This window comes from Aulonocara sp. 'chitande type north' Nkhata Bay, linkage group LG10 (genome assembly GCF_057382095.1).
Source record: "Aulonocara sp. 'chitande type north' Nkhata Bay isolate Kocher_YH1m ecotype deep benthic linkage group LG10, A_spYH_male_GT1.1, whole genome shotgun sequence".
Classification (NCBI taxonomy): domain Eukaryota; kingdom Metazoa; phylum Chordata; class Actinopteri; order Cichliformes; family Cichlidae; genus Aulonocara; species Aulonocara sp. 'chitande type north' Nkhata Bay.
In genome coordinates this window covers 8512011-8537494 of record NC_141353.1, presented here as the reverse complement: position 1 = coordinate 8537494, position 25484 = coordinate 8512011, and the positions used below count along the sequence as shown (strand labels likewise).

The window sequence follows — 25484 nt, the reverse complement described above, 5'->3', positions numbered from 1 at the left end:
ACAGCTTCTCCGAGGGTACCATGAAGGCACCGCAGGTGTGTGTGAAACCTTTATTTACCTTCTGATGGAGAAGGTGATCTGACTGAACACAGAGAGGACTGTGACATTTACTGCCTCTCTTATCATCACAGCAGTTCTTAGCTGAGCTAACATAAAAAGGGTTTTCCTAATAACCTGATACACCTGTGTCAGGTAACAACACAATGAGGCTCTGACTCACTACAAACACACACACTGTTAATGATTAATGACTGCATTAATCACAACATTTCTGATTGACTTCAGTTCTACAAACTCATCTCTATAAACACATAACAGTCCCAGAAGGCTTTGTTTGTGGTCTTTGGACCAATCAGGCTTTGGCTTCAAACCTGTGAGAAGCTCAAAAGTCATTAATGCGCCCAAACTCATCTGACTGGGACTCAGCTTTTTACTCGCTAAACACTGATCACGTGATTACATCTGCACCCCAGGCGACTTCATGATGGTTAAAGACTCTGACCCTGCAACTCTATCACAGAAACAGGTGAGCTCACCTGGCTTCTCATCCTCTCTCTTCATTGTTTCTTCTTCTTCTTCTTCTTCTTCTCTGCACTCGTCGATGTTCCTGTAAGTCGGCTGAGGACACAAGAAGAAGAAAGATGATGAGGCACAGCCTGTCAGACGACACAGAGGGCTCGTAGGCCCTTCACATCCTCACCTGGTCGCTGTAACGTGATGACATATCATTGGTGGAGGGGAGAAGTCTGCTGATAAGCTGACCAATGGTTTTGAAGGTGGGTCTGTGGGTGGGCTCAAGGCTCCAGCAGAGCTTCATCAGCTGATACCTGCAGAGACAGGTGAGCGTCACTTTCAAAACAACTTTATGAGCACTGACACGAGCATCTGTGAACTCACATCTCCGCCGGGGCGAAGTCAGGCTGCTCCATGTGGCCGCCATCTTTGATCATCTTGTAGAAGTTGGTGTCCACGGCAATGTTTGGGTATGGGCTCTTTCCTGGACAGGTGAACAGAAGACTGTCTCAGAGAATGGCTGCTGAATGTCACGTACTGCTCATCACCAGAGCTGAAATGTGGTGAGGTGGTGCGTGGTGTTGCCATGGTTACCCAGAGAGAAGATCTCCCAGAGTAAGACTCCGTAGGACCAGACGTCGCTCTGCACTGTGTAGACGCACTGAAAGATGCTCTCTGGAGCCATCCACTTCACTGGGAGGCGGGCCTGTCAAAATAAAACAGCGAGTATCAAAATAAAACACAGTGATTGTTAAAATAAACAGCAACGAGTATCAAAATAAAATATGAAGACTGACATTTCCTTGAACGATGTAACTGTCATCATTGCGAATGTCTCGGGCCAAACCGAAGTCGCAGATCTTTGCAACACGACGATCAGTCAGCAGGACATTCCTCGCTGCTACGTCTCTGTGGATACACTGAACCACACAGGTGAGGCGCACAGGTGAAACAATGGTGATTGTTGTGAAAAATGATCCCATGTGAGTGTTTCCTTACATTCCTGGTGGACAGGAAGTCCAGACCCTGAGACACCTGGTAGGAAAAACTCATGAGGTCACTGACTGAAAGACCATCTGTCTGCACACCTGTGAGAAAGACAGTGAGATGAGTTCTTTAATTGCCATAAATGTAAATTATGTCAATTTGTTTAATTTATTGTGATTATGTATGTTATTTATTTCCTTTATTTATTGTTGTTCCTTTTTGGGTAAGAACCATGTTACATTCTATGTTGCGCACAGGCCCCTTTAAGTGGCACTAAGGGAAGTTAAGAAAGCATGTACAAAGAAGCTAAGTTGTAAGTTAAATAAGTCACAAGAAGGATTAAATAAGCTGTTTCAAAGTGAAAGGCAGCTGTAAAGAAGAGAAAAAGAAGTCTGGAAGTGTTTTGTTCAGTTTTTGTTCCTGAAGCGGACTCATTCCCTCATGGTTGCATGATTGTGCATTTGTTAACTTTGGTTTAAATCTTTACTTACAATATTTATGTTTGATCATTCAGTGCATTTATGTAATGACAGTTTGATGGTAGATTTTATGGTGGTTTGGAGGAGAAGTGTGACTGAAGAATACATCCATCTGTGAACGAAGAACCGTGGTGCCGTGTATTACCTGGAGGTAAGTTCAGGTTCTTACCCTGGTGTGTTTGCCCCGGACTCAGAATTGGCTGCATCTCCTGATACTCCGAGCAGCATGAGATCCCGCTGTCACTGCAACACATATTGGATGTTACACATCAGCTGGGGTTTGTACAGGTAATGGTGGGGCTGCAATGAAACCTAACCTGAACTTCTCAACAAGCATACCTGCCAAATACGGAATACACTAACCCTAGAGCGTACAGGTGTTAGAGCTGGCTGATCTGTCAGTGTGAAGCAGCGTGATCTGCCTCCGACTGTTTGCTTTACTGTTTACTTTGGTATTAACATCTGATCTGTTCTAAGTGATTCACAATCAGTAACTGTAGGTGTGCTGAGGCACACTCAGCCTTTCCTTTCCTCTAAAAGGCTGTGATGATAATAAAGTGCACAGGTGTGAGCAGCATGAAAGACAGATGCTCTGAAACTGAGAGGCGTCACACCTGCGGAGCCTGGCGTGCTGGGCCGCCATGTTCTTATAGAAAGCCTCTTCCTGTACTTCATCCACAGTCACCATGGATGCCACGATGTCCTGAGCCCGACCCCGCAGGAAGTTGAGCAGGTCGCCATGGCTACAGTACTCTGTGATCATCAGCATAGGCCCTGGATAGTCAAAGGTCAGAAAACCACAAGTTGAAATGACTGTCTTTTATTCAGGCTTTTCTTTTTCTTCTTTGAGTCTAACAGCTGAAATGATGTCCACGTGATAGACCCCCCAGGAACTAGGCGCTTCATTTGAAGCACACTTTGGCTTAAGTTGATGAGCGGCTTATTTCCAGACTGCAGAGGACGGCAACCACACAGCAGGGAGTGCTATATTTTTAGTGTAATACAGAACATCAGCCTCTGAGATGGAAATCAAACCAAACCTGCAGTTCCTCTGGCATCCGGCAGAAGCAGCAGTGAGTCACTCCCCATAGACTCACATGTTAAAATTTTACAGCAGAAATAAACATGTTTACAGCCTGATACACAGACGTCATAACACCTGTATGAGGGAAGATTGTTTCTATAACTCACCTGTTTTAACTGTATTCAGACCTTAAGTTTGCAAATTTTCACAATGAATCTTTGACCTACAGTCTACAATCAGTATTTAATAAACATCATCATCACCCCCACGAGTACAGGCTCCCAGCAGGTTAACGATGTTGTCATGGTAGCCGAGATGGCTGAGAATCTTAAGCTCAGACATCAAAGCCTCCCGTTCCTCCGAGTGAGCGCTTGCTGTGGACAAACAGGTGATACATTGGATCATACAACACGAACAATACGATGATGATAATGATGATAATGATGAGGATTGTGATTATGAAACTCTGCATACTAACGTTTAAGCATCTTGACAGCGACTCTGGTGATCTTGTTGTCAGTTTCCAAACCATACGCCGTGGCCTCAACAACCTTCCCGAAAGCCCCAGAGCCCAGGATGGGACCTGAAAGACAGAAAGTCGAGAACATGAAGAAGAAGCCGGAGAGAGGAAGGCTGAGGAGTCAGATCCTCAGTTTGAAGGTTAAAGTGAGCGTGAGCCTGATTCTGTTTGAACTTTCTTCGTGTTAAAAAGGGGGTTCTCCTTTCCCACTGTCACCGAATGCTTCACATTACAATACAAAACCTCAAGACGGCCATCATTGTGAATGCTCCCTGATTAAAACCCAATGTTTCGTACCGAGACGGAGTTTGTCTCGGGGAAACTCCCACTTCTGATTGTATGGCAGCTGGGTGGGGTCAACAAAGGTGTAGTTGTTTCCATCAGTGCTTTCGATGATCTTCCAGCGGATCTCATACTTAGGTTTCTGGCAGAAGAAGAACAGCAGGTGAAGATTGTTTATTAGTCATCAAGCTGTCAGTCCAACAAGCCTCTGATAGGCTTCACCCACTCACCCACCTCCCTGCTTAGCTACAACAAAAATGACTGATCTCTGACCTGGTGAGCTCTACAGGAGGATCAGTAAATTTACCTGTCTGCACTTGTAGAAGAGGACCAATAGGAGCAGGAAGAGGACAGCGGTGGCACTCAGAACTCCAATCAGAGGCGGAGTGAAGATGATTGGATTCCCTGTAGAAAAGAGGAACTCTGATGAATCTTTATTTAAACCAGTTTGATAATGAAAGAGATTTAACTGCTACCCGTCTGATTAATCCAGTTTTATTCCCCCACACTTACGATGATGGAAGACCCGCAGAGACTCTCCCATGAGGTTGGAGGCAACACACTCCACAGTGACATCATCATCAGCTGACAGGAGGAAGTGGGACCTCACCTCCTCACCGTCCTGTGAGGTCACACTGGCCTGAGAAACCTCATTGGTAGCAATGTGTGCACACCTGTAAGAGAAGCAACATTTTTATTTTTAAAACAGCGCCTCCCTCAGGACAGATTTCACATGATTCTGCAGCCTGTAGCTGGCAGCGCCAGCATACGTACGAGGGCTGGATGCCAGGACAGGTGAACCAGAGAATTGTGGGTAGTGGATATCCTGAGCTGTTGCATGTCAGAGTACTGTTCTCCAAAGTGATATCAGTAGTCGGAAAACCTAAAATAACAAAACTGTTTTCTCAGACTTCAGAAAAGACAAAAACAGAGGTATAAACATCAGCTGAGAGCTTCTTTCGGGATCATGTGATCAGAAGAGGATGAGAAAACAGCACAGACCGTGCCATCTAGAACGTTTCAGACATTCAGCAACTTCTGTTAAAGTAGATTAGACTGCCCTCAACATCAGAAAATACCACTAAAAGGAGAAACTGTGTATTCAGGTGTCTTATAGTATAGCATGCGACTAGATGTCAGACTGTGAGAAGCTTGCGGTGAGGAAGAACGTGATTACAAAAGCTTTCTTACGGTAGACCTTGAGGTCGATGGTGTGTGAGCCACTGAAGAAGGAGTTAGAGAAATGAAACAAGTATTGCCCCCGATCCTCCGGACGCATGCGATGCAGCAGCAGGGTGGCTTCCGAGCTGCAACATCAAAAATACTGCCTTAAAAAATGTTTACACCATCACTACCAACTTAACAAGCCCTTGTACAAACACTACCACCTCAAAGGAACACAGAATATTCCACCTAGGAAATACCACCTTAAAACACTGAGGCACTCCTGACAATAGAGTGGGAGTAGCCTGTAGCCATTGCTCACCTGTAGCTGTTAGCAGCGTAGCTCTCCTGGTACACCGTACTGTCATTGTTGATGAGGTGTGTGGGTGTGGTCCAGCGCTGGCTTGTGATTGGAGGATAGGCCTTCAGCAGGAAGGTGAGGGCCACATCACGACCTTCGTGAGCCTCCACCCTGCTGCTGCCATTAACTTTAGCGCTGCTAGCTCTGTAAGCACTAACATTAGTGATGGGTTCCAGTGACCCACCACTAACGTTAACCTGTATTTCATCTGCTGCAGGCAGGTGTCCTCTGACCTGTACGTGCTCACTTGTCTGAAGGTAGATTCTCAGGTAAGGGCGTTCTGAGGAAGAGGAGATACTGTTGGTGGATGTGTGTGACTTTGAACCTGCATTCTCATTCTAAGGCAATGAGTGTACAAACATTAGGTTAGAAACGGTGCAACCAAAATGATCAAAAGTGTCCCCCCCAAACTTTGTTTGCTAGGGCCCGCTATGTTTTACAAGAATACTACCCCCCCAACCCCCGCACAAATACATCCTCCAACCACACACACACATATTTAGTTTTCAAACTCCATTGCAGTTTATTTCACACCTCAAACCTTTTGTAAACAATTAAACCAGTGCTGTCAGCGTTAATCTTGTTAAAATTACGCTAATGTCATAACCACATTAACGCGTCAAATCTCCGTTAGCAAGTTAATGCGGATCACTCCGTGTGTGGGGCTGCACGGCATCAAAGAGTTAGCACGGTTAGCTCATTAACGCGTTGGCGCACGGGGTGATCTGTGTTAACTCGCTAATGGAGATTTGCCACGTTAATGTGGTCATGGCGTTAACGTAATTTTAACAAGATTAACACTGACAGCACTAAATTAGTAAGTAAAAGTAAACTGCAATAAATTACAGGTTGTAATTAAATACACCACTACCTCTTTTGAAAACAGAAAAACAAACCATCTTTAATTATTTTACGTATAGTTGTTGTTTTTTGTTTTGTTTTTTTTTGTTTTTTTTTACTGTGTAAGAATATTCAACACTGCTATCAATACATTTCTGTGCAAAATGGGTTCAAAAACATAAACAACTGTAGGATACTGTTTGTCTGTGATTTGAAGCGGGGGAACAAACTGTGGCAGGATCAGTTTACTCCATTAGACATGGAAGTAGTGATGTTTTAGTTTATCAGTAAATGTCTTAACTTACCTAGCACCTTGAGCTGGATGGTTGCTGTGGCGACCCCGGCCTCGTTAATTGCCGTACACATGTACTGTCCATTGTCCGTTTGGGTGACCTCAGAGATGCTCAGAGTGCTGTTGATGTACAGCCGCCTGTTACCATAGTAACGACTGTTAGTGGCTTCCAGTTTCTGAAATGAACCAAACAACCAGTCAGCACTTGGAATATTAGGACTGAAAACGCACAGGTGACCTCTGATCTCTCACCTGCTTTCTTGGGTCTGTCCAGGTAACATTATAGAAGTGGGTGGGGTTACTGCAGAGACAGGTAACCTCAAAACGCTCTCCTACCAGACGGACAAATTCATCCTGACTAACAGACAGGGAGGGGGGGTGGCGCAACACTGCATACAGACAGGTGAAGTCAAACAGGTAATCAGATAGGTATACAGACAGACAGGTGTATAGATAAACAAGTGTAGAGATAGACAGGTGTTACCAGGGAGCACCAACAGGTTCACGGGCCTGGATTTGAACTGTCTGCCATCCTTCCAGCCTGAACACACGTAGCGGCCATTGAACAAAGCCTTCAGGTCTCGGATTAGGGCTCCTCTTCGAGGATCAAAGGTCACGTTCATGGCGGTTGGCAGGTTCCTCCCGTCCGCTGATTGAAGGGTGAGATTTGTTACCAAGGGGTCAGTCAGTAGACACTTGAACAGGAAGTCCTCACCCTCCTTGAGATGGGGGATGCCATGACGGGTTTCAAACACTTTGGAGAGATCTGCTGGGTCTGAGAGAGGGGGATTATGGAAAACTGGAGGTCATTCTATGAATGAGTTCAGTCTGGTCACATTTGTATTAAAAGTATAAGGAAAAACCAATATCACTAACTAAAGGAACTTCAGGAGGACTACTGATCTTACCTGTGACATACAGGTGGATCCAGCTGTTCAGGTGCGCCAGGCTCTCGTTGGTGTATCTGCAGGTGTATGTTCCAGTGTGCCTGGGTGTAGCACGTTTGACCTCCACAGGGTCTGGTAGGTTGCCCCGATACACCAGTGGAAATGCAGTGCTGGTCCAGTGAACTGACCCGTTACCATGGCAACTGAGGCTGAAATTGGTGCCAGCAGTAAGAACTCGATCAGATTTACTTGGAAGGAAGTCAGAATTTAGACGGATCGATGGTGGATCAGGAGGTTCTGAAACAAACAGAAAGACAACTGAACCCATCAAACACAGCGGTCACAGAGCACACACCTGAATATACCTGAATAGTACAGGGTGGGCCATTTATATGGATACACCGTAATAACATGGGAATGGTTGGTGATGTTAAAGTCCTGTTTGTGGCACATTAGTATATGTGAGGGGGCAAACTCCTCAAGATGGGTGGTGACCATGGTGGCCATTTAGAAGTCGGCCATCTTGGATACAACTTTTGTTTTTTCAATAGGAAGAGGGCCATGTGACACATCAAACTTATTGGTAATGTCACAAGAAAAACAATGTCCTAACCTAATGTCCTAACCTAATCCTGATGTCCTAACTCTTAACCTGTAATTTTCAATTTTGTATATTTATATTAATCTGTAAATTAGCAACTTTTGTACATATCTTTACATAAACACCTTGATTTTGCATACTCTGTATATATTATTACTGTGACAGTGTTGAAACCACTTGCACTTTAAACTCTGATTACACCCACACATAAGCACTGCTTTACTTATTTATTACTTTCTTTTTAGTTGTGTGAAGGGAACCTGCAAAGTAAGAATTTCATTCCTCTGCAAAACCATCTGTGTTTTGTGGTGTACATGACAAAAACTTTTTCAATCTTGAATCAGAGCTGAGTCACCTGATTGGACCTTTGTGTCTTTTAAGAGATTGGCCACCCAGCAGGTGAGTTTGGACACTAACACTTCCAGTCCGCGGTTTGTTTGAAAACAGAGTTCCAGTCCTGACATTCGTCAAACACAGACGAGGGAACACAGATGCCTCAGACAGTCGATACGGAAATGAACACGCAACTTCTGTGAAACATCATTTACAGCTCGGGGATGGGAACAGCAGAGCTTACGGATTCCACGTGGATTTATCCCTAATCCTTTATTGGTCAGATTTTGTGTGTCAGCTCCCATAACCTGGAACATCTAGCTCTGTGTCACCTAGTCACATTCACGCAGTTTTTCATTGGTGAGACGAACGTGTTACGGTTTGATGAGTTATGTGTATAAACTGACCTGCTTGACATTAACATGTAAATAAAACCAGAGTGAAACCCTGAGAAACGTTTATGAGACCACGATGCACTTCTGAGTCTCTTCAGGGCGGGCAGATGTTATAGATGTTAGCAACATCAGTTTAAAGTGGGTCTCAATAAAAGTACAAACACTGAGAAGAGGATACAACACAACTTTATTTAAAATCAGAGAGGAAACCACTGAAATCATCTGATTTAACACACAGGAGGTCTGTTAGCTGACTGATCCACTGATTAACTGACAGCAGGTTTGTTAGAGCGTTACTGGTTAATATGTGATGTTGTTCAGCTAGAACAAAAATCATTTGTTGTTTGATAGGACTCTTATTGGCTGGTTAACAATGTGTAATTTCATCAGAAAAGATGATATCAAAAAGGGTCAGAGAATCTCATTTGCTGGCTGGTGTCTTGGTGGTCTCCTGCAGGTGTGTGGCGATGCGAGATGTCTGCAGCAGTAAAGCTTGATGGTTTTCAACCAGCAGGCTCTGGTGACGAGCCAGGTTCTGCAGATCCTGGATCTGCTGCAACCCCTGAGACATGCAGACAAGGTTAGACTGATCTCCTCAGCAGATACTGAGATTAAAAATGGCTAATCAATGCTTCTGAATGACTTAATCTGGGTGGCTCTTTGCATACTTGGTCTGTAAATCTTAAACAATGCAGAACCAGAACTTCCAGCACTCAGACAAGCTGTATTAATTTAGTTTAAACTAATATTAATAAGAATGCATCTGAACTAAATCTGAGATATGCTCATCTAAAATCAGCTAAACCTGAGTTAGAACTGTGATGACGTATCTGTAAAAATCCTTGGCTAAATTTATGATATACCAAACGTGCGCTAATCTCATCTCAAATAAACTCAACAACATTAAGTCCAAGATAAATTGAACTAAAGCCGGGCTAAAGCTGGACTCGCCTGAGTTCCCAGGGTGCCAAGCTGATCGACCACCTGGGCCTGCTGTTTGGCCGCCTCCGTCTGGATCTGGACCAGTTGGGTCAGCAGATTGAGGACCTCCTTCCTCCACGTGTCCTCATGTTGCTGAGTCTGGATTAACTCCAGCAGTCTTGAGGTGGAGCCCGGACCGGCAGGGTCAGTGTCTGATTGGCCAGGAGACTGGGCTGCGCCCATCATGATACCAGCGGGTGGGATGTCATGGAGATCACCTGGAGTGAAGACGCCTGAAGTCAAAACTTCAGTTTTTTTGTAGAGCAATCCTATTCCTGTGACTTTCAAAATAAAAGCCCTATTTTATTAAAAGTTAAAGTGTGAGAAAAAGTTGGAGGACACGCTGCTCGTCCTGTGATGACCCCCCCGACACTACACCATATATTTTCAACCGGAACATTATGGTTAACAGGTGGATAGCTGCACAGCAAACAGCCACTTACTGGTAAAGACGAAGTGGTCAGTATATCCTGGTTTAACATGAACTCACTGCTGCAGCACTACAGTGATGGCCATTCACTAGTTAGTTTCAGTGTCCTTATTTTCCTCTGAGGTATCAATTCTGTCACTAGTAACAAGAGGTGGGCAGAATCTTACTTTACTCATTATTCAAGTAACGAGTAAAGATTCAAGACTCACAGCGTTTATTGTCATGTGTACAAAGAAAAGCATTTGTCTGTACAATGAAATTCTCTGCTGTCCACACACAGATCCCGGTTAATATGTACAATAGGACTAGGACAGATAAAATACAAATAGTATAAATAAATAAATGGAGACAAAAAATTGAAGTATTAAAAAGATTTGTGTGCAAAAAGAGCTATGTAAGGCATTACTATTGCAAAAAAGTAATTAGATTACAATTTTTTTCCCCATAAGAGCACTGCGTTACTGCGTTACTAAACCGGGATTTTGTTAGTGAGAGTGTCTCATGACAATGATGTACAAGCATGTGACGTTTGTGGCAGCAACAGACGTGTGCAGATCAACAATGGATAATATGGAGTGCAGGAGAGAGTACGACCATGCAGCGTTTAAAGCGTGGATTTACTCACATTACTTTGTTTGATTCTGTAAAAAGTGAGAAAAACATTAGCGTCCACTGTACACTCTGCATGGGAAGAAAACTTCTTTCTACAGCAAAAAGTTAAACTTCAAATCTGAGCAAGTACTGAGCATGCTGCCACGGGAATGTGAAATTCACAGAGAGATCCCCCCACTGACATGACCGCTGTGGTACTGCTGTGGCAAACCTCCACCCGCCCCACTCCTGCTAAACAGGTGACAATAGATTTCGGAGTTGCTGAATCGTTGATTTTATTTATTTTTATTATTATTTATTATTATTATTAAATGTGTAACACAAAAGGATAATACAGGAATGCACAGATATCAACACACCATAGCACAATAAACACAGACAGCAACATGGGAAAGCGTTCCAGTGTGTACATCTGATCTGGGACCGCTGCAATCTTTCGACTGCACCTCCAACTGACCTGATGTCCACATCAGAGGGGAGGTAAGCGTTGGAGGTGGCGTTGGATCCGGGGTAGGGAGGGTGATGCGTCAGTGAGTGCTTATCAGTATCAGTATATATATGTGTGTCCATAGTTCAGCTGAGACAGTGTCCTTCGCCCTGCCAGGCTAAGTAAACAGTCTTCCAGCCAACCCAGGTGAACAGCTGGTTCCGCTTTCTTAATTCTCCGATAAGTCAGGGCCAAGCCAGCTCCGATCAGCAAGAACCCTGTCATCATGGTTCCAAATAGGCAGATATCTTCAGCGTCCTCGATCGACAGTCCCGCCAGGCACACGATCCTCTGCCACCCGTCCATCGTGTATCCGGCAGGGAAAGTCCCTCCAGGGCACTCGGGCTCACCCGAGCCCAGACTTCTCGTTGAGAAAAGGGTGTCAATAACATTCAGAGACCAGTTGATCAAATCCATAATTCTCTTTAGGTTTTAGAGACAGACTGTGAGAGAGTGTTCAGGGAAAGTAGTACACACGAGACAAGACAAGGACATAAGAACTAAGCAGGGAAGATAAGGGAGAGGAGAAAAGTCCGTCCGCCTCCTCCGAGAGCCAAAAGGAAAGCTGTGCACTCTGATTTAAAGGTGAAAAGCACCTGAGCAGGTGAGCAGAGCTGCAGAGTCCAGAATCAGCTGACACGGGTGTGTCACTGTGAGCTCTGAACACTAACCCCCATTGTCAGCACACAACAGCGTGCACAATCAAAATCAGATTCAGAATCGCATTTATTGGCCATGTATATGCTCAGACACATACAAGGAATTTGGTTCTGGTAGATGGTGACTCTCAAGCACAACAATGTAAATCTCAACAATGTAAGCAACACAATACACCCACACCCACACACACACACACACACACACACACACACACACACACACACACACACACACACACACGTGTGGATATATACATGGTACACATGGATACACAAACATACACAAAGCTGTGTAAACCAACCATAAATAACCAATCTAAATCTTATATACATAAACTACAGGATGACAGAAAGGAGATGAAGTGGAATGAGTACTACAGAACATAAGGTGCAGTTGCAGTCTGGCAGTGGGAGCAGTGTGGCAGGTCAACTGTTTAGGAGGGAGATGGCGAGGGGAAAGAAACGGTTCCTGTGTCGGGTGGTCCTGGTCTGCAGGCTTCTGTACCGTCTGCCAGAGGGCAGCAGGTCAAAAAGTCTGTGTCCAGGGTGTGAGGGGTCTGTGATGATCTTCCCTGCCCGTTTCATGCTTCTTGAGAGCTGTAGGTCCTGGATGGAGGACAGGGGGGTGCCGATGATCTTTTCTGCTACCCGTGCAGTCCGCTGCAGGCTGCTCCTGTCCTGTTTAGTGGCTGCACCATACCAGACTGTGATGGAGGAGCACAGGACGGACTCAATGACTGCAGTGTAGAACTGGATCAGCAGCTGCTGTGGGAGACTGTACTTCCCCAGTTCTCTCAGGACAATCGGCACACACTGCAACGTGTGCTTCATAGGGACAAACACAATAGGAAAAAATGTATTTTAAATAGAAAAGGCGGACTGAGTTTGGTGTCACGTTTAACACTTTATGACCAACCACAGAGCTCTTTGCATCTTTACATGTTTACATGCTGTGAAATGCTGCAGCAAGAGTCCTGACAGGGACTAGAAAGAGAGAGCAGATTTCTCCTGTTTTGGCTTCCTGTTAAATCCAGAATTCAAAATCCTGCTCCTCACATACAAGGTCTTAAATAATCAGGCCCCATCTTATCTTAATGACCTTGTAGTACCATATCACCCTATTAGAGCACTTCGCTCTCGCACTGCAGGCTTACTAAAGCATATAGTTAGGGCAATAGGTGGCAGCAGATGGCCACCCCTCCCTGAGCCTGGTTCTGCTGAACCTTTGTAATTGTCCGAGCTCATCCACTCCACACCATGGAATCCTCGACCACCTTACTGAGGGCTGATCATCTTCACTAACCTGCCAGCAGTTGTTTTCCTCTCCTTTGAGTGGCGATATCACTTGGCGTTCGCTCTCTCTGCGCCTGTCTTCATCCTGTCTTCCTTCTCTCGCCCCAACCGGTCGCAGCAGATGGCCCCGCCCCTCCCTGAGCCTGGTTCTGCTGGAGGTTTCTTCCTGTTAAAAGGGAGTTTTTCCTTCCCACTGTCGCCAAAGTGCTTGATCATAGGGGGTCATATGATTGTTGGGCTTTTCTCTGTATGATTTATTGTAGGTCTACTTTACAATATAAAGCACCTTGAGGTTGTTGTGATTTGGCACTATATAAATGAAATTGAATTGAAATACAGTTATACCCTCGCTACAACGTGGTTCACTTTTCATGGCCTAGCTGTGTTGCTGATTTTTTTTTTGGTTTCATTCTTTAATACTGGACTTATTTTTCTATGAAGGTTTGAACTTTGAGAGTGTTTAAACATAGGAAAAGTGTGAAAATGTTGATGAGAGAAGTGTATAAAGTGTGTAGTGAGGGGTTTTACAGCCTTAAAACATCTATAATAATTGTAAAAAAATAAACATTGCAGATTTCACATATTGCCAGTTATTTTTAAAATGTAACTCCGGCGACATACGAGGGGTCACTGTAATCACATTTTGAGCGGTTCAGCTTTGTACAACCTTCATAACTCAAAGTGTGAAAGAAGTATCTACATAAAATGCTAAAAAGTGAATAAACCACACAAAACAATGTCCACACTTTTAAGCAGAGAAAGTTTGATTGTTCACCACTTCATTTTTATAAAATGTAGCAAAACCAAAAACACAATGCAGAACAATGAATGTGATCAGTGCCGTGACACAGGCACAGCCTCAGGGGGCTGTTTCCTGCACAGGTGTGTTCCCAGACCCTGACTCATCCTGGTCTCCGACCCAAACACCACCGACACCACCCAGAGACTCAAAACAAAACTGAGCGGCGAGTGAAACAGGACGTGAAGCCGAGGCCCGCGGTCACACGATTTACACGAACATCACCTGCTCGCCGTCACAAACATAGCCTCATGTCCACAGCCTCACGTCCACCGCACGTTACAGAACATAGTAATTATAATTCAGCACTGATGATTTTACACATCTGTCTGTATCACACCTGTGACCCAAGAACAATGCAGTGATTCAGGCTGGAACAAAGACTGGTGTGTATGTGTGTGTGTGTGTGTGTGTAGATTCCACTTCATACAGCATGCCTCATTCACAGCAACACTTTCTCCTATGCTCGCTAACACTCACATTGATACTCTGATGGAGGCATTGGAGCAACTCAGGGCTCATATCTTGTCCAAAGATATTTGGTGTGCAGACTGGAGGGAGCCAGGGATCGACCCACCGTTCTGCTCAGTGGATGACCTGCTCTACATCCTGAGCTACAGCCACCCTGTAGCTGTGTGTAAGTGTGTGTGTGTGTGTGTGTTCTGTGACTGTTTGTTAAGTTTCAGGTTAACATCTGCTTGTGCCTTTCAGTGCTGATGGAGTTTTTCCAGATGTGCTGCTTAGATTTTCTCCGTGTGTTTTACAGCCTGACAGTGTACACCACCTCAGCTCTGCTCATTTAATCTGACACTCAGGGGTCAGAATATTAGGAACACGCCCTGATCCAGCAACTCCGGCCTGCTGGATCAGGGCGTGTTCCTAATATTCTGTCCTAATAATCGAGCGGTGCTCTGATCGATAAACAAAGAAGGACATTTGTCAAGCTTCATGTGACAGTTGGAGACTCACATCATCGAGTTTCGCAATCAGAGCGAAAAAACAAGAAGTGAAACTTTGAGCGTGTGTGTGTGTCTGTTCGTGTGTGTGTGTGTGCGTGGGTGTTTGTGTGTGCGTATGTGTGTGTCTGTTCGTGTGTGTGTGTGTGTGTGGGTGCGTGTCTGTGTGTGCGTGTCTGTGTGTGCGTGTCTGTATCTGTTCGTGTGTGTGTGTGTGCGTGGGTGCGTGTCTGTGTGTGCGTATCTGTGTGTGCGTGTCTGTATCTGTTTGTGTGTGTATCTGTTTGTGTGTGTGTCTGTTTTCTCCTCTGGCTCTGAACTCTGAACAGCGCCAGTGTTATTGATCATTAGTGTAATTATCAGCTGTCGTTTTGATAATGAGTCATTATTCATCTCCAGCTGGATAAAAGCTGATCACAGATCAGATTTACAGTCAGATGTTGTGTGTGTGTGTGTGTGTGTGTGTGTGTGTGTGTGTGTGTGAAGGTCAACACACACTCGCACAGTAAAAGCTAACCCTGACAGGAAGTAGAATCCTTCCTGAAGTCTGCTGGTAAAAGTGTTTTTAAACCACACCAACATCCACAGATTGGGCAACTCCAGAGTTTCTGCAGATGGTGTCTCACACCACCACCACCACCACCACCATCATCATCATCATCACCGCTAACAAAGTTGGATTCCGTTCTTACACCAAACACAGCTTAAAGCAGTGTAAAGCAGCTCCGCACTGAGCGCGCTCTGTAACGTGAAATCATTTGGTTTTTCATCGAGGTTGGAGCAGCCCCTCCTCTCTGGTATAAATGTGAGTTTGGACTGGTTTTACTGGTTTCCTGATCTGAAGGTTTCACTGAGCCTCAGCTCTGAGGACTCGCAGACTTCCTTTAAACCGCTTCTTCACACTGGCTTTTCTTACTTCGATATGATGTCATCATTTTACCATCACTTTGACGGCTTGCTCTTGACGTTTCTCTTTACTTTGATCCTATTTAGTCACCAGCTGTAGTTAAAGGCCACGTGTAAATTATTCTTTACAGGCTGTGCCCCGCCTTCGTCTGACTATGATGAAGCTCCACAGGTGAGCTCGGCAGGTATGGAAATAGCTGTGCAGTTTGCTGGAGCTCACCCCCACTGGGCAGATACATTTGTGCAGGTGATGAAGAGCACACGCTGCCTGCTCTTTTAAACCCCACTGCAGAAACAATAATGATGCCTGTTGCCTAGCAACCTGCGCCATCTTATATTAAAGAATACAAACTGATCACAAACAAGCAGCTGCAGCAGAGATGACACCTGACGAACTTTTTATCTAATTTTTTGGCACGTTGAAATGAATGGACCACATTACAAGTGTGGTTGCCAGTTTAGCTCACCAGGGTGAGCCATGTTTTAGCTCAGTGAGATGAGCCGCCCTTCTGAGAGGGCCGGGTTCGAATCTTGCCCATGCCCATTTCTTTTCAACAGACAGTTCAACTTTTCACCTCTTTTCAGCAGAAAATTCTGCTTCTTCATCTCTTTTCAGCAGATTCCACTACACAGCATTCACACTGCATTTTCACAGGAAATGCAGCTTTTTCTAGTTTACTTTGACTTTCTTTTGTTGGTTTTTGTTTATTTTTCTTGTGATTAGTTTTGGTTTTATTTGCTTATTTTTTGTAATTCAGCTGAATTTCTTATTGTGTGAGTCTTTTTTTGTGTTGGTTGTTTAGATTTATTATACTTTATTTATTTATTTACTTCTTTTCAGAAGTAAAGTTAAGTTTACATTGGTGTTCTAGTTTAGATTAGTTTATTTGTTTTTTTAACCTTTATCTTACTTTGAGCTGTTCTTACTTCATTTCAGTTGAATTGTAGCGTTTGCTTTCATACTTTAATTTACTCCATGTTGTTTGTGTTAGTTTTCATTTACTTCAGTCTCGTTTAGTTTACTTTTTAAAAAATTGTTAGCTTGCTTTTGCATAATGATTTGTTTTTAACTGTGGTTCATGTTTACGTTGCTTTTGTTTAACCTTTTGTTACTTTAGATTTCTTTGACTCTTTTTAGTGCAGTCTAGTTTTAAAAGACCTCAGCAGCTTTCACTGCATCTGAAACTTGGTATCTCCACCGGGCCTCTTGTTTCAGGAACAGAAAGTTGGGTGTTTGTCAGAGAATTAAAGTCAAACACGTCAAACTGAACTGTCTCTTATTTATTTATTTATTTATTTATTTTTATGGTCACATTCATGTTACCAGTGACTGATCAAAGACTTCTTACATCAATGAGTCTGAATAAGATTTAAAGGGAAAAACACAAGTTTGTTCCATGAAGAGCTGACCGAGGCCGCTGTCCTCTCAGAACTAAGAGGACAGGAGAGTTTGTGTGGACGCAGAACTGAATCACACCGCACAGACGCTCCAGTAACCCCTGACAGCAGACACACAAACGTCAGAAACACAAACGTCACACACACAAACACACAAACGTCAGAAACACAAAGATCACACACCCAACGTCAGACACACAAACACACAAACGTCAGACACACAAACATCAGAAACACAAATGTCACACGCACACAAATGTCACACACAAAAACACACAGACGTCAGACACACAAACATCAGAAACAAAAATGTAACACACAAACACACAAACGTCAGACACACAAACACCAAACATCAGAAACACAAACGTCAGAAACACAAAGATCACACACCCAACGTCAGACACACAATCACAGAGACGTCAGACACACAAACGTCAGAAACACCAACGTCACACACCCAACGTCAGACACACAAACATCAGAAACACAAATGTCACACACACACAAATGTCACACACAAAAACAAACAAACACACAAACGTCAGACACACAAACACCAGAAACACAAAAGTCACACACACAAACACACAAACATCAGACACACAAACGTCAGAAACACAAACGTCACACACACACAAATGTCACACACACAAACACACAAACGTCAGACACACAAACATCAGAAACACAAATGTCACACGCACACAAATGTCACACACAAAAACACACAGACGTCAGACACACAAACATCAGAAACAAAAATGTAACACACAAACACACAAACGTCAGACACACAAACACCAAACATCAGAAACACAAACGTCAGAAACACAAAGATCACACACCCAACGTCAGACACACAATCACAGAGACGTCAGACACACAAACGTCAGAAACACCAACGTCACACACCCAACGTCAGACACACAAACATCAGAAACACAAATGTCACACACACACAAATGTCACACACAAAAACAAACAAACACACAAACGTCAGACACACAAACACCAGAAACACAAATGTCACACACACAAACACACAAACGTCAGACACACAAACGTCAGAAACACAAACGTCAGAAACACCAACGTCACACACCCAACGTCAGACACACAAACATCAGAAACACAAATGTCACACACACACAAATGTCACACACAAAAACAAACAAACACACAAACGTCAGACACACAAACACCAGAAACACAAAAGTCACACACACAAACACACAAACATCAGACACACAAACGTCAGAAACACAAACGTCACACACACACAAATGTCACACACACAAACACACAAACGTCAGACACACAAACATCAGAAACACAAATGTCACACGCACACAAATGTCACACACAAAAACACACAGACGTCAGACACACAAACATCAGAAACAAAAATGTAACACACAAACACACAAACGTCAGACACACAAACACCAAACATCAGAAACACAAACGTCAGAAACACAAAGATCACACACCCAACGTCAGACACACAATCACAGAGACGTCAGACACACAAACGTCAGAAACACCAACGTCACACACCCAACGTCAGACACACAAACATCAGAAACACAAATGTCACACACACACAAATGTCACACACAAAAACAAACAAACACACAAACGTCAGACACACAAACACCAGAAACACAAATGTCACACACACAAACACACAAACGTCAGACACACAAACGTCAGAAACACAAACGTCACACACACACAAATGTCACACACAAAAACACACAGACGTCAGACACACAAACATCAGAAACACAAATGTCACACACACAAACACACAAACGTCAGAAACACCAACGTCACACACCCAACGTCAGACACACAAACATCAGAAACACAAATGTCACACACACAAACACACAAACGTCAGACACACAAACGTCAGAAACACAAACGTCAAACACACACAAATGTCACACACAAAAACACGCAAACAAACACACAAATATCAGACACACAAACACCAGAAATACAGACTTCGGAAACACAAACTTCAGACACACAAACTTCAGACACACAAACATCTGACACGCAAACGTCAGACACACAAACACCAGAAATACAGACTTCGGAAACACAAACTTCAGACACACAAACATCTGACACGCAAACGTCAGACACAGAAACATCAGAAATACAGACTTCGGACACACAAACATCACACACGCAAATATCACGCACACAAAGACAAACAGGTCAGATACACAAAGTCAGACACACAGACACACAAACATTAGACACACAACCTTCAGACACACGAACATCAGAAATACAAAACGTTGGAAACACAAACTTCAGACACTCAAACGTCAGACACACAAACGTCAGACACACAAACTTCAGACACACAAACTTCAGACAAACAAACATCAGACACACGAATGTCAGACACACAAACATTAGACACACAACCTTCAGACACACGAACATCAGAAATACAAAACGTTGGAAACACAAACTTCAGACACTCAAACGTCAGACACACAAACGTCAGACACACAAACTTCAGACACACAAACTTCAGACAAACAAACATCAGACACACGAATGTCAGACACTCAAACGTCAGACACACAAACATCAGAGACACACACTTCAGACACTCAAACATCAGACACACAAACTTCAGAGACACACACTTCAGACACACAAACTTCAGACACACAAACTTCAGAGACACACACTTCAGACACACAAACTTCAGACACACAAACGTCAGACACACAAACTTCAGACACACAAACTTCAGACAAACAAACATCAGAAATACAAACTTTGGAATCACAAACATCAGACACACAAACACCAGAAATACAAACTTCAGAAACACAAACGTCAGACACACAAACTTCAGAGACACAAACACCAGAAATACAAACGTCACACACACATACATCACACACACAAAGACAAACAGGTCAGATACACAGAGTCAGACACACAGACACACAAACATCAGACACACAACCTTCAGACACACGAATGTCAGACACACAAACATCAGACACACAAACGTCAGACACACGAACATCGAAATACAAACTTCAGACACACAAACATCAGAAATACAAAACGTTGGAAACACAAACTTCAGACACTCAAACGTCAGACACACGAATGTCAGACACACAAAGACAAACAGGTCAGATACACAGACACACCAACATCAGACACACAACCTTCAGAAACACAAACTTCAGACACACAAAGTTCAGAGTGAGAAGATCCAACCAAAACCTCTCATTGAGTCAACGATCAACAATCAGTAATGATTGGCTAACAGCTTGTGAGGTCGTCAGACCGAGCGGACATACGAGGTTTTCACTGTTTGGAGAAAGTGCTGCAGTTGGGAGGTTTCAATGGGGGGGGGGGGGGGGGGGGGGGGGGGGGTGCTGAAACCTCAGAGAGTCAGGAAACACATTTTCTTATTTTTACCAGAGACCACAAATACACACACGCACACACACAAAGGGACTGTGTGTCTGTGTGCGTGTGAGGGTCTCCTCTGTCCCACTTCCTCGTTTTACTTCTCCTTCTCTGAGGACTCTGTGGGAGTGGGGTGGAGGCCATGGAGGAAGCGATCACCACATGTTTACGCTGCTTGGACGCGACTCAGCGGAGTGTCACAGCTCAGCGCTGCGTTTAAGGTCACAACAAAGAGCTGGGAAATGATTGTCCTCTCCTCTGAGGGTGGAGACTGAACACACTGAACAATCACACACACACATACACTGCTGCACTTTTGTTTGATTTAATAAAATATTTAAAAATTAAAACACATTAAATCACAGATCACCACGTGTAACACCATCATGAGTCACAGCACACGGATGAGATTTATTGATTTCAGTGGTTTGTTTCAGCATTTTTGTACTTCATCAATCTGTCTGTGTGTGTGAGAGTTTCTACTATCAGAGTAGAAACTGATCTGGAGTTTCTACTAAAACGTTGGAGGTAGTTCATAAGAGATTACAGGACGAACCTAACCTCAGCAACAGGACTGCTCTCAGCATCGACCAAGTGTGTTTAAACTGTGTCTTCATTCCACCTACTTCACATACAAGGGTCAGTTTTACAGGCAGAAACATGGGTGTGCCATGGGCTCCCCAGTTTCACCCATCGTGGCCAATATGTACATGGAAGAAGTGGGAAAGAGGGCTTTGCTATCCTACCCTGGAACACCACCAATCCATTGGTTCAGATATGTGGATGACACCTGGGTGAAAATCAAATCTCAGGACGTTCCACATTTCACGGATCACATTAACTCAGTGGACCGACTCATCAAATTCACCAGGGAGGATATGAAAAGTGGCAGCTTAGCCTTCTTAGACTGTGAGATTTCCATCAGTAATGGGGGACATCTAAAAGCTGACGTGTACCGTAAACCTACACATACGGATCAGTATCTAAGGTTTGACTCTCATCATCCACCGGAGCATAAACTGGGTGTCATCAGGACGCTACAACACAGAGCGAACACCATCCCCACAGACACAGCGGCCAGGGAGGCAGAAGAACATCAAATCAAGGAGTAATACAGCCCATTGTTGTCTGTGAAGGTTCTCAGTCATCCAGGTCATCGTAGTTTAGGGAGCTTGGAAAGAAAAATGTCTGGACTTCTTTAAGTTTCTTGAAGACGTGTCATTCAAGAAGCTTCTTCAGTTGTAGGTCAAATGGTCGAGAGTCCCAGATTTAAGTCCTAGAGGAGTGTCCCCCAAGGGTGTCATGAATCCCCTGTTGATCCTCTACATAATTGCACAGGTCAAGGTGTGAAAGTAAGTGTAGGTCACAATCAGCCAACGTTGTTTGGCCATTGTCCAACAGTGCTACTGGTTTCAGTCAAACAAATGTCCTGTTTAAAAGGTTGGAAACCTGCAGACAGCTGAGACTGAAGAAGTCACCTGATGATGATGAAATGTTTCTCAAACTGAAAACATTCAGATGGACAGAATCCGCTTTCTGTGCTGACTCCAGGTCAGTTTAACCCTACTGTAGGAGGCTGTGTGAGGCTCTGTTTAACATCCATGATGTGCAGGAGCACAGATCATAATGCACTTTGTGCATTATGATCTGTCTCATAATGCACAAAGTGCATTGTGGGTAAACGCTCAGGCTTGTACCAGCGTGTAAGACAGGTGTCTGCTCAGCACAGGTGAGCACGTGAGGGGTCTGCTTTACTCTACAGCATTTATTAGCGAAAGAAACATGTATAAAACTAACTATTCTGTTTTTCTTTATTCAACTGATAATAAAGCAAAGTCAGAAATTGCTTCAGTGTCTAAAGAAGAGGCAGCTGATTATTGATCACTAATGTACTGATGTATTGATTGAACATCTGTAGGCAGGTGCGACTGCTCTTCCTGTCAGCCATGAGGAGTTCAGGGTCTGGATAGAGGTCCTGGTCCCGCGTTTCTGTGCTGTCTGTGTCTGTGGGCACGGTAGTGTGGGTGTGTGTCCTTCAGCTGCTGAAGCACAGCAAACCCTCCAACCTTCTTCAGGTTTAAGGCGGTGCTTACTGCTTTACAACTCACTTAAGTTTGCATTATTAGGGGCGTGGCCTCTTCGACTGACAGGTGGATGGTGACACAGGTGACTGCAGCTGCTGGCTGTCTGCTAGCTTCACCTGAGCAGGACCTCTGAACATGTTTGTGCTGCTGGAGCATTTTAATGACATCATGTGACCAATAACATGGCTGTTGTGAGGGCACTGTAATAACAGAGGACTTAGCTGCAGGTTACTGATTAGCAGGTATTCTAACAGCTGGAACATTATAACTTTATTTAAAAAAATAATTATAGAACTTGAATTATAAATTTTACAAAAACGAAGCAGCAAACAAGGGAAGTGAAGAAGACACAAACACAGAAATCACTTCAACTTTCAGCAGAACTACAGACCACGCTGACAACACTCCAAGCATCATGTTCATGGAAATCACCGTTTTCAGGTAGAAGCGCTGACAATGATCCAATCAGAATCCAGAGGACAAAAGCACTAAACATGACCTCCTAATGAGGACTGTGACACCCCCGCCACGTGTACGTTAACCACCGCTGCACAGACACGTTATTAGTAACCTGGGTCTGATTCCACGACATCATTTAAAAAGGAAAATATCAGACGTTAAAGCAGCCGTGCTGTTCCAGCCGTGACCCGGTGACCCCGGTTCTGACTGAAGCTCTGTGCAGACGCTGCTGTGCACATTTGCTTCCTGTGGTTCAAACAGCAGTTTAACTGTCCACAAACTTTTGTCCTGCGAGCGCTCTGAAAGCAGCGCCTGGTTTCCTGCTGCTGAATGGCTCAAAGCCACAACAATAAGAGCCTGAGGTCACATGACCCACGCAGTTGGTCAACAAAATAAAAACTTTTTACAGCAGGTTCACGAAACAAAGAGCAAAACACGTGTTTCATGTCTGATATTATATTAAAATATTTTCTCTTTCAGAGAAACAAACCATCAGAAAATATAAAAATGATAATTTATAAAGTATAAAATCAGCCATTTTCATTCCTGTTGCTCCAGTGTTATCTAAAAGAATAATATACATGTGATAATTGTGTAATAAACATGTAATAAACTAATGACACCATTACCAAGCTGTAATAACATAACAAAATCTTAAAATAAAATGAATCCTTTAAAACCTGAACCATGAAATAACTGCCAGAAGTCTTTAGTTTTTTGAACTTTCAGACAATATATATAAAAATATATCAAACTTTAATTTGTATATAAATGAATTTTCAGTTGCACCATATTTGCTACATAAGCCATATTTTTGCAATTTAGTCATTAAAAACGTGTCATGTATAATGTTTTGAGGGTAAAACAAAGTCACACTGATGATGTAGAAGTCTCAAAAAGTCACAAAAACACATGAATCAGATACGATACGCCAGGCTTTAAAGAGTAAAATGTTAATTTCAGGTCATGAAAAGATTAAATGTGTCATAAACATTTTTAATAAAATATTTGTTTTGTTCATTGAACATCACTGATCGATGTTTGATTAAACAAACAAGCTTCCTGATGTTATTGATTTGATTATTAATAAGTGATGTTACTAATGTAACTGTGATCTGAGACCAGTTTCAGGTTTTCCTTTTCATCACTTTGAATGTTTCAGAGTCTTGTTTCTGTTGTTTATTTACAGTTTGTTTTGGTAAACAAAGAGTAAACATAAACAGATTTGTTTTCTTACCTCCTGCAGAGCGGCTCAGGGCGATGAAAAGCAGCAGACAGTGGAGCCACATCTCTCTCTCTCGCTCAGTGTTGTTGGAGCTGAAGTCAGAGTGAATCTGACTGAATGAGTCCAACTTCCTCCTGAAACACCGAGCGCTCAGCTGCCCCTCCCCTCCTCCTTGCATCCAATCACAGGAGGGGCTCAGTCCTCTGAATTTGATCCACAGGTAACTTCAGCTGGTTTCTGTACTATCAAATTGGTTCACTTCTTACCTGGACCATCACCATGGTAACTGATGCTGCAGACCTGACTTGGGGCCTGTTCTTCGTACCTCGCTAAGTAGGTTAGCTGGATTAGATTGTTGACGATTTCGCGTGATCTTGGATCGTTCGGTTCCCCGAAGCTCATCCGGGACTTGCTGCCATAGCAACAGAGCCGTAAGCGTAAACCTGCTCGGGAGCAGGTTTACTTTATGTAAACAGGATTAGATCGCGGCCACGCATGTCACGGCGGGGTGCGCCGATGTGTGTGGAAACAGGACCCAGAAGCAGATGATGACGAGGAATTGTAATGATTAACAGAAAGGTGAACCTTTAATGCGATGACGGCAGGGAAATGAACCAAGAGACCAAAAACAAACAGGCAAAACACTAAGAAACAAAATACTAAATGGTACTGAGACCAAAACCTAAACTATGACTGTGGTGGAAAAATAATAAACAAAGACCATGACTAAGACTGTGACCCTGGTGAGATAAACAGACGACCCGACAATGGCATGAAGAAAACAAAAGGCTTAAATACAGACATGAGGTGATCAGGGGAAGTGGGGACACATGGGGGAACAGCTGACAGACATAAACCTAATGACAGGACCAGGAGAAAAAGCTAAATACAATGAACAAAGAACACATGACATTGTCAAAATAAAACAGGAAATACTAAAACATGACAACACAACTTAACAGACCTAATACGTGATGAATAATTACAAAACCCCAAAACATAGAAAACCAAGAACAATAACTGCCTAAACTAAAGGAAAATAGGAAATAACACAA

General features: G+C 43.5%; 1 protein-coding gene across 2 annotated transcripts in view; it reads right to left on the bottom strand.

The window, feature by feature from the left end:
* LOC147320141 (macrophage colony-stimulating factor 1 receptor 2-like) overlaps nt 1-24527 on the bottom strand; it is a 25820-nt gene extending 1293 nt beyond the window's left edge. For both annotated transcript variants that reach the window (XM_086307972.1, XM_086307971.1), the window contains exons 1-21: nt 24442-24527; nt 7371-7646; nt 6947-7237; nt 6715-6851; nt 6476-6638; nt 5292-5610; nt 4997-5112; nt 4580-4688; nt 4319-4479; nt 4113-4210; nt 3821-3947; nt 3482-3586; nt 3267-3377; nt 2594-2753; nt 2149-2222; nt 1513-1601; nt 1311-1433; nt 1108-1219; nt 898-997; nt 701-827; nt 537-618 (exon numbers count right to left, since the gene is read on the bottom strand). In XM_086307972.1, the coding sequence (XP_086164098.1) occupies nt 537-618; nt 701-827; nt 898-997; nt 1108-1219; nt 1311-1433; nt 1513-1601; nt 2149-2222; nt 2594-2753; nt 3267-3377; nt 3482-3586; nt 3821-3947; nt 4113-4210; nt 4319-4479; nt 4580-4688; nt 4997-5112; nt 5292-5610; nt 6476-6638; nt 6715-6851; nt 6947-7237; nt 7371-7646; nt 24442-24493 (2932 nt within the window). In that variant the 5' untranslated portion in view covers nt 24494-24527. The remainder of the gene's footprint in view (nt 1-536; nt 619-700; nt 828-897; nt 998-1107; nt 1220-1310; nt 1434-1512; nt 1602-2148; nt 2223-2593; nt 2754-3266; nt 3378-3481; nt 3587-3820; nt 3948-4112; nt 4211-4318; nt 4480-4579; nt 4689-4996; nt 5113-5291; nt 5611-6475; nt 6639-6714; nt 6852-6946; nt 7238-7370; nt 7647-24441) is intronic.
* Between the last annotated feature and the right edge of the window lie 957 nt (nt 24528-25484).